Source organism: Trypanosoma cruzi, genomic scaffold (genome assembly GCF_000209065.1).
Source record: "Trypanosoma cruzi strain CL Brener 1047053516879 genomic scaffold, whole genome shotgun sequence".
Taxonomy (NCBI): domain Eukaryota; phylum Euglenozoa; class Kinetoplastea; order Trypanosomatida; family Trypanosomatidae; genus Trypanosoma; species Trypanosoma cruzi.
Genome location: NW_001849545.1, coordinates 264,712 through 274,437, shown reverse-complemented (window position 1 = coordinate 274,437; position 9,726 = coordinate 264,712). Strand labels below are relative to the sequence as shown.

Here is a 9,726-nt window from a genome sequence, read left to right as displayed (position 1 = left end):
CCAAAAAAATTTGTACACTATTATATCAAATACAATCTGTACAATATAATTGATAAAATGTCTCTTTCAAGTTCAATCTTTCGAATCATGCACGGTCGGAGAGCATAAAAGAAAACCTGAAAGGTTAAGAATAAAAACTTTCCCATGTAACTGGATAGAAGTTTGGCTTCCAACAAGGTAGGTACATCCGCATCAACAAGTTCCCAACCAAGATAGCGATGATGCTCCGCGTGATAACTCTTGAACATCATTGCATAAGGTATAGGTACAATAAGGTTAAGAAAAATGGCATAATAGTCGTTATATTCGCGCGTCTTAAATGCAAGATTGTGAGTTGCCTCATGGATAGCCAAAAACGTGCTATGGGATATTGTTCCTCCCACAAAATAAGCCAAAAATAAGTACATTGGCCAGCTCATTTCGCTCGCTCGTATACCAAGATAAAGCTGAAGAAAAATAAATGGCGTCATAAGCCTCCAGATCCAAGGATCAGGTCCGTAAAGCTCCTTGATCTGCCTCCCATACTTCTTCAACATTAATTTCCGACGCATTTCATGGGGTTGTGGGTTCTTGCTCCAATAGTAGTCCCCTCTCCCCTGAGGTTCAAAAAGCTGTTCAAAGAATGCATTGCTACTCTTCGCCATTTGCAGCCTTACACGTATGTTAAGGGGGAAAAAGCACAAAAAACTAAAAAATCAAAAGCAAAATTCCAGAAAATAAAATTAAACTAAAAAGATTCATCCACAATATGAACAGCAGTATACAAGGTGAGGAGAACTCCAAATGGTGTTATTGAGCCCCATGCACTCAAAAACCAAAGAAATGTCCAAAAACAAGAATAGGAATAACCACAGAAAGAAGAAAAAAAAAAAAGTAGAGTCTTTCCAACGGATAAGTTTTAAAATCAAATAAAAAGGATAAAAAACTGATAGAAAAACCCACAAGCGACTCAAAATTCAGAACCACTGTGGTATCAAAAACGCAATATCCTAAAGCAAAAATGACTCGCAAATCAGCAAGCTCCCAAGACGCACACAAAAAGCTTATACGCCCGCAAATGCGACCCCACCAATCCCCAAAACGCGCCATACAAAAAACGGGATAATTGCACCATTTGGGCCCCAACAAGAAAAAAAAACCTCGGGACGCCACCAAAAACGCAATCAACGCCAAAATTCCAAGCGGCCCAGCCAACCAACCACCGCGGAGAACGGACACAAGCGTAACGCAGTAGCGCCGCCACCCCTCAAACAGGTTCTCTTCAAAACAGACCGGACACCACACCTCCGGTGGATTTAGACGGTCGACCCGACTGCACCGCTGCAACACATTCCTTGCGGATACATGATTGTGCGTGGGGCACACACTCTCCAGTATGCATGCTGGCGATCTGCTCCGACGAATTCCAGGTCTCCCGGATGGCTATCATGTCTGCTCCCTGCGCCATTAATGTTGCGAGTTTGGCCGGCGTCAGTGAGGGAACGGTCATCTGGAGTGCTGCTATGGGGCTCGGGCTCCGCTCAACGTCTCCGCCTCGCAGTCGCTCTTGCCTCTGTGCGTCACTTACGGCACGCAGACGACACGTGTAGCGCTGGTAATCGCCGACGAAATCCGGCAGCAGTGAAACCCGCGACGCGGTGTTGCCCCGGGTAGCGCTGGGCCAGAACCGTGATCTTATTGTAGCGAGCGCCTATGTGAGACCACCGCCGCAACCGACACAATCCTTAGGCGGTTGCTGAGCTGCCTCTCGGTCTCGTCGCCGCTCATTCCGTGTGGAGATTTCAACGTGCGTCGCCCACGGTGGGAGCCCTTCCTGGAGACCCCTCCAAGCAACTCCGCTGTAGAATTTTATACAACCGCGCACGGATGCAGGACACACCTTGGTTAACACCCCTGGTGAAACAAAGCATGCTCGTGGTGCAAGAGAGAGATCCTGTATCGACCGGACATGGTCAAGGCATCCTACCGTGTCCAACTGGACAGCCAACGTGCCGCCGCTCAGTGACCACTATGTGTTGACATTCACGCCGCATCAGGCACTTAAGGATACCATGCCCTCGGCACCCACTTCGGTACGTCGAGTTTTCTACAGCTGGTGGAAGTCCAAGTGGGAGTCCTTCGCCAACGACCTCGACGCACAACTTCCAGCATGCGACCACAAAAAGCAATCAACCGGCATTAAAGCTTTTACGAGAGCACTTGCAGTTTCACTTCGACGGCATTGACCCCGCGGCATGCACAAGGATGATCCCAAGCTCCGGGGCGACACCCTTGCGAAGGCAGAGCGGATTGCTACCGACAGCAAGACCCGCTGTCTGCAGTTACCGACGCCCGACCGTGAAACAGAGACGCAACGGGCAAGGAGCCAATTCTTCCTCCTACTCCGTGAGCGCTCGCGCAGCAAATATCGGCGTCGCATCAGCAAGTTAAACCCAGGCAAACCACTCGCCTAAAAAATACATTCCGGACGTAAAAAGACATCAATTCCGTCTCCCACAACGGCGTTGATGTACGATGGCCGCAGGAATAATTTCAGGACAGCAAGGAGAGCAGCGGATGCGCTCAATCTTGGATTCCTCCCCACCTCGCAAGGCGATTGGGTTTTCCAACGGGAAAAAACGGAGAAAACAAGTCCTTGTGTATTTCTTCTCCCTCCCCTTCTTAGGCCGCAGAACAACAACGAGTCGGCCGCCTCATCTTCGATAGGTTCCTTCTCTCCCCTCTCTCTGGATGCCTCTTTTAATCGTACGGAACCGCGTGCAGCGCTGCGCAGCACACCGTACGGCAAGGCCCCGGACCGGACGAAGTCCACAGCGGGGCGCTACCACATCTTTCGACGAAGTGTCTCCGATTCCCTCTCCGCCGCATCAACCACAGCCGGACAGCCGGCACGATTCCGGTCCAGTGGCGACGAGCCACCATCGTCCCAGTCCTGAAACCCGGTAATTCGCCGGCGCTAACGGAGTCATATCGACCCATCAGCCTTCCCTCCATCGTGGGTAAGGTTGCTGAGAAAATGGCATTGAGGAGACTGCTTTGGCTGTGGACGCCTCGTCCGCACCAGCATGCGTGCCGTAGTATGCGTACCACGACGATGCAGCTGGCACATCTGATACACGAAGTGGAGCATAACAGAACCGACTACTTCCAAGCGAACCTTCCCAGGAAGAGCGGTGCTGGAAGCCAGCTCCACTGCAGACCCCATCGGGCTCCGTTGGTGCTGGTAGACTCCAGCAAGGCCTTTGAGTTCATTGCTTATCGAGTCCTCAGTCGCTTGCCGGCCAATATTCCGGGGGTGAACTGCCGAAGGTGGCTTGGAAAATTTCTGCGTGGTCGCTACGCGAAGACACGAGTTGGCAACAGACACGGCGATCGGTCTTCCACGCTGCGAGGAGTTCCTCAGGGGTCCGTATTGGGAACACATTTTTCTTCTCCCTTTACGCACACCCACTTCTCAATCTGCTGAACGGCTTCTCAGGCGTCACAGCAGACATGCACGCGGATGATCTCTCCATTGTAATCAACGGCCACTCTCGGGAAGACACCATTCCTGCAGCCAACACGGTCCTCAAAAAACTGCACGCGCGGGGCCAGTAAAGTGGTCTGGCCATCATCCCGTCAAAGTGCAAAGCCGCTTGGTTCACACTCTCCACGCACACGGAGTCAAACTATGATCGCAAAGGAAAGTGGTCCCTGGAAGTGACTGGATGTAAAATTCCAGTCATGACCATGGGGGCGTCGCGAACTGCGAAGCTTCTTGGCATGGATCTCGATCCGCAACTGACGCTAAATTTGGCGGCCGCCTCGCAACGGATATCGCAGCCACGCCGCATTGCGCACAAAGAGGCGGGGCCATCTCCACATGACCCACGCACGTTCATCATCGGATACGGCGCATCCAAATTACGCTACGGCAGCGAGCTCATATGGGCAGTAGCGACGGATTCAGCGAAGAATGAGACGCAAGAGACGTACGCAGGTCTGGCACGCATTGTCAGCGGAGTTCCGAGCACTGTCGACCAGTAATCCGCACTCCTAGAAGCAAATATACCGCCGCTCCATGTCGTCCGCCTGCACGCGGCTCTCCATGTTTGATAACACACGCAATTGTCAGATGGACTGGGAGCGGAGATCAACGTCTGAGCCTTCGCCTCGCGCTGGTTTCCGCATCCCGCCGTTGTCTCGGCACGAGCCATATGCCTTTGTAGACGCATACACAAAGGGCTACGGCATCACCGAGGACTCACCACGCGAAGAGCGGTTCTTTCGTGGCTCCATTCCTCCCTGGTCTGCGGCCTCCGCTCACCGGGTCACCATCGGTGTGGAACTTCCGATAGACCACTCAATCACCGACGACGAAGAACTGATAAGGGAAATGCGCAGAGTCAGCGAAGAGGCTCTAGCGCTGCACAGCCACCGCTCGTGGATACTCGCAACGGATGGCGATTTCGACGTTCCCACGCCAGCCTGCGTTGGCATACCGCCTTCATCCCTGCATTCCTCGCAGATAATAGGGAAAGTAAGTAACAACTGCGGCACACGCCCTTGAAGCTGCAGGACGGAATCCAGTGCGCTGCTCTTGGCCCTGCAAAGGCTGATTATCCCTCGGATCCACCACAGAAGTAAAAACCCCGCTTGTGGCGACACAAAGCCAGGCTCTCCTAGCGGCCCTCAACAAGGACCGGATCCGGCAGCGTCTCTTGACACTGATGCGTGCCGGCCGGTCCGTGCACCTGCAGTTTTGTTGCGGACATTGTGGAGTGCATGTTAACGAGCCTGCGGCTCAGTATGCGACGCAGACTATGGAAAGCGGACAATACACGGAGCATGGAATCGCACCTTTATGGCATACGGATCTGCTGACATGTTTTACCACCCAGCTCACCAACAAGTGGCGTAGTACCATTCGTCAAGACACTCATCGCTACTTGCTTTGCGGCACAAGGCCATCCGATCTCAGCAGTAAGGACCTGATCACTCAGGAAGTTCTACACCGTCAGGAACTGGTTCACCTCGCAAGGGCAAGGTGCGGGGAATCTGAGCTCTGGGGCCGACTATACTGGGCCGTGAGAGATTGCACGAACCAATGCCGATTCTGCAACATCTCACCGGAACAGTCTGCATATATGCGCTCTAACAACGATCCAACTGCACCGGGGACGGACACTGTTCCCCCGTCGGCGAGGGAGGAAGACGTCTCTCCAGTAAGGAGACGGACCGTCACACGCCGTCGGAAGGAGAAATGTCCGCACTGTGATTCCACATTGACGGGATTCTCGGGTCCCGTCGGTCACTGTCGGTCATTTCATCCGGAACGTCTTCCACCGCTTCCCGAGCTCAAATGTGATTTCTGTGACATGGTTTTCCCCACACGGAGGACGAGGTTGTTTCCACCGACATGAGTGGCGTTGAGCTGATGTCCGTCTTTGCCGTCAAGGCCGGTATTTCCCTCAACGATCTCTTCGTGAAGCTCATCTCGTGGTACGACAACGAGACTGGGTACTCCCACAAAGTGCTGGACCTCGTTGCCGACATCTCAGCGCACTGAAGCAGCGGCCGGAGGGAAAATTCCGAAAGGAAATAACAACGGGTTTGGCAGGGGTGCCAGGAAATGAACGCAAATAAGAAGGGAAAAAATGTATATGCGAGCAATGAGAATCAACTAAATGCAAAACGAAGGTTCAAAAACAAGGATCATACTTTGGTCGCTGAACTGCCACAACGGGGAGGATGAAGAGGGCAATGGACGCCTACTGCGTGTGTGCTTGGAGCTGTTAGAGGCCTCTATTTTTGTTATTTTATTTGGCTTGGGTCTCTTTAGTGTTTCCTTTGTTGCTCATCTGTGGCCGTAAACTGAGTTATGTGATTGTGGTTGAGCGGGTGTTGTGCGCAAGTGGAATGGGCGGTCTTTCCGCACCGCCAGGGGTCAGCTGCGTGTGCGATCACCCACGCACTCCCCGCTAATGATCTCGCACTGCGGCAGCACGTGATGAGGAGCTTCTTATGTATGTAACTCGGGAAATCTGAGTGTGTCACTGAAGAGCAAACGGAGGAATCGTTAGATAGTGACGCTGATGCCGCCCAGCCCAACCGCCTCCACGAGACCGTGCCCGCCATCCCCTTCAATAGCGAGCGGACCCTCAGTGCGTCACCGCGAGCCGCTTGTCCACACCGGGGGGAGAGAAGTGAGGTGGGAGAGAAGAGGACAGCGAGGATGTCTGCCGCCGCTTTGCGCACAGCGACACACACACACACAACTAGTGCCTGTTCCGCTCCGTACTTGACGTTTCTGTGCCTTTTTGTTTCACATTGCGATATCTGTTTGTTGATGTGTTGTTATGCTTTTTTTGTTTGCACCCACTTCCCCTGCTTCCGTGCGGTGTTCCTCCGTGGCATTTGGGTGTTGTGCAAAGGTTAGGTTTAGAGAAGCATCAGTGCAACCCGTAATTGTGGAAAGTAAATAAAACAATAAAAACATCGATAAAACGCAAAATGAGCTCGTGGGACGTTTCCATGTCGAACCATGCGGGTCTCGTGTTCAACCCCATTCGCACCGTTTCGGACAACGCGAAACCGTCGCCGTCCCCGAAGCCGATTATTAAGCTCTCCGTCGGTGACCCGACGCTGGACAAGAACCTTCTCACGTCGGCAGCCCAAATCAAGAAGCTGAAGGAGGCGATCGACTCACAGGAGTGCAACGGCTACTTCCCGACGGTGGGCTCCCCAGAAGCCCGCGAAGCTGTCGCGACATGGTGGCGCAACTCGTTTGTCCACAAGGAAGAACTGAAGAGCACGATCGTGAAGGATAACGTGGTGCTCTGCTCTGGCGGGTCGCATGGCATTCTGATGGCCATCACGGCGATCTGTGACGCGGGTGACTACGCCCTGGTGCCCCAGCCGGGTTTCCCCCACTACGAGACGGTGTGCAAGGCGTACGGCATCGGCATGCACTTTTACAATTGTCGGCCGGAGAACGACTGGGAGGCCGACCTTGACGAGATCCGGAGGCTCAAGGACGATAAGACGAAGCTGCTCATTGCAACGAACCCGTCCAACCCGTGCGGCAGCAACTTCAGCCGCAAACACGTCGAGGACATTGTGTGGCTTGCCGAGGAACTGCGTCTGCCCCTCTTTTCGGACGAGATCTACGCTGGCATGGTCTTCAAGGGCAAGGATCCCAACGCGACCTTCACGTCTGTGGCTGACTTTGAGACCACGGTGCCGCGCGTGATTTTGGGTGGCACTGCGAAGAACCTTGTTGTTCCCGGGTGGCGGCTGGGATGGCTGCTCTACGTGGATCCACACGGCAATGGCCCCAGCTTCCTGGAGGGTCTGAAGCGCGTGGGGATGTTGGTCTGTCGGCCATGCACGGTTGTCCAGGCAGCCCTTGGCGAGGCCCTCCTCAACACTCCGCAGGAGCACCTTGATCAGATCGTTGCCAAAATCGAGGAAAGCGCCATGTACCTGTACAATCACATTGGTGAGTGTATCGGCCTGGCTCCGACGATGCCGCGGGGAGCAATGTACTTGATGTCGAGGATTGATTTGGAGAAGTACAGAGACATCAAGACCGACGTGGAGTTCTTCGAGAAGCTGCTCGAGGAGGAAAACGTGCAGGTGCTGCCTGGAACCATCTTCCATGCACCAGGCTTCACGCGGTTAACGACGACGCGGCCCGTTGAGGTATACCGTGAGGCTGTTGAGCGCATCAAGGCGTTCTGCCAGCGTCACGCGGCCGTTTAGCCGCAGAGGGTTCATTCCACGACCGGCGTCAGGCAACACGACGCATCCAAGGCGTAATTAGTGTTTTCCATCATCCATTTATTTAATGAAATCATTTACCTGGTTAATTTTATCTGCGGTAGGGCGGGGGTATGCGTATGTGTGGACGGGAGTACTGTTTAACACTGCGGCTTTTGTGTTCTTTTTTTTTGTTTTGTTTTGTTTTTGTGTGGGGAATGGGCTTTACTGGTCCATTGAGCAATCATGGTAAGAAAAGAAAAAAAAACGTCGAATCTCTTTTAGTTTAACATATTTTTTTTTTTTGGGTTTTATTTTATTTCTTATGATGTGAGAGGCCCATTTTTGTCCTCTTACCATTTTCCTGCTTGACATGCCGCCTCTTTTGGTTCCGGATCGCTGCCCGTCCGTGCGCCCGCGTGTGCGGCATTCCCATCTTTTCTTTCCTCCTTTTTCTTCGCTTTTTTTTTTGTTTGTGGACCCACAGTCTGTCTCTCAAGGAATTGTTGTAATGGCTTATTGGTTTGGCAGCACGTGCCCTGTAAGGCGTGCCCCCAGACCTCATGGTGCTGTGCCGTGCCCCAGCAAGACGCAGCTGGTCCGGGCGCTGGTTTTGATGCCGTCAGCCCCGCGCCAACAACGACGACCCCGTGAGGGAAACATTGCTGGCTCCTGGCTTCCCCCGACAATACGGAGCAATTGGCCCTGGCACCGCGCTGGGGGGGCCGCCGTTGCCAGGGGGCGGTCTCCCGTTGGCCTCTTCGCTTTTTCCTGGAGAACGCCGCCGCCCGCTTCTCCGCGGCGCCATCGACAAATCTACGGGAAGGCCAACATGAAATAGACATCACCTCCGTTGTGGAGAGCCCCATGTTGCAAGTGGAGCCGGAGTGCCCGGTGTCACGCATGCTGTACTTCTTCAAGTCACTGGGAGTGCGTCATATCATGGTGTGCCGCCGCTCGAGGTTTGTCGGTTACATCAGCAAGAAGGACTTTGTAAAGTTTTTGCGTGAGGCCGAGCGGGAAGAGCACTTGAGGAACATGAAGCTCGCCACGACGAGGGGGCATGGCACATCGCGCCCGACGTCGTCAGCGGACGTGAGTGGGCAAAAGGTAAAAAAATTGCGTCAAGAATAAACAAAAGAAGGGGGAGTTGTGGTGCTGGCGGTGTGTATCAGGAAGGCGAAGAGTCAAGGCAAAAGCACATTTGTGTATGTGGGTATGTGTGTGTTGGGGTCCGCGGCTGCCACCACGACGACTCCGTCTGGTATTCCGTCTTCTTCTTCCCCCGCTGCTTTCTCTCTTGTTTTGCTTTGTAGCTGTTGTCCTTTTCTGTGTGCTTCTACGCCCTCTAGAGTTGAGGGGCGTTTTGGATTGGAAGAAAAGCGGCGAGACAAGCACACGTCAAGTACCCGAAGGGAGGCGCGCGTGACGGGGGGAAGGAGGCACACACACACACAGAGAGAGAGAAAAATTGAGAGAGAACAAGAAGGGGGGGAAAAAAAAGGGGCCTTGCTGGGCGTCTTTTCAGATTGTTACATGGAGCGGGGAAGGAGGATACGACAGAGAGGGCGCCGTATCAAAGCAGAAGGGGCGGGAGGGCGACACCGACCATACGGTAGGAAAGGGGATAACAAAAGGAAGGTAAGAGAAAAGAATTAGGGCACGGACACAAAAACAAAAAACAACCAAAAGAAATATATACGAACAGACAAAAGAAAAAAAAAAGAGGGGATAGAGGCGGCTTGTGTGTGGAACGGGACTGGCGTATGGGCTGCTGCTGCTGCTGTGGGAAAAAGGTTTTGACCGGCACTGAATTTGATAGAGGCGAGCTGGACAATGAGGATGATGGTACCAATTGCCCCTTGCTGTTGGGTGTGGGGAGCGCGGCGGGAGAGGAGGAAAAACAAACTCCACCAAAGGCATTATCGCCGTCAGAAATGACTGCGACGACCGCAGCGGTCCAACCAGCGCGCAATGTGTGGAACC

General features: G+C 53.4%; 1 protein-coding gene, 2 non-coding genes and 3 pseudogenes across 3 annotated transcripts, besides 4 other annotated features; 5 read left to right on the top strand and 1 right to left on the bottom strand.

Moving 5' to 3' along the window:
- Tc00.1047053510795.30 lies at positions 1 to 644 on the bottom strand (annotated as a pseudogene; the record flags this gene model as incomplete).
- Positions 1 to 1,808: a sequence feature (heterozygous, non-Esmeraldo-like haplotype).
- Positions 1,809 to 5,061: a sequence feature (areas not merged during assembly with more than two copies in the genome that could not be assigned to a particular haplotype).
- Positions 5,062 to 9,726: a sequence feature (heterozygous, non-Esmeraldo-like haplotype).
- Positions 5,384 to 5,548, top strand: Tc00.1047053510795.21 (annotated as a pseudogene).
- Tc00.1047053510795.18 lies at positions 5,988 to 6,077 on the top strand. The gene has a single exon (XR_008255736.1). It is a non-coding gene; the product is annotated as a C/D small nucleolar RNA (snoRNA), TB10C1C1 (small nucleolar RNA).
- Positions 6,115 to 6,178, top strand: Tc00.1047053510795.14. The gene has a single exon (XR_008255735.1). It is a non-coding gene; the product is annotated as an H/ACA snoRNA, TC10C1H1 (small nucleolar RNA).
- Tc00.1047053510795.10 (tyrosine aminotransferase) lies at positions 6,493 to 7,743 on the top strand (the record flags this gene model as incomplete). The annotated part of the gene is made up of 1 exon (XM_801040.1): positions 6,493 to 7,743. The coding sequence occupies one exon, from the start codon at positions 6,493 to 6,495 to the stop codon at positions 7,741 to 7,743; it is 1,251 nt and encodes a 416-aa protein (XP_806133.1).
- Positions 7,915 to 7,948: a microsatellite.
- Tc00.1047053510795.4 lies at positions 8,518 to 8,874 on the top strand (annotated as a pseudogene).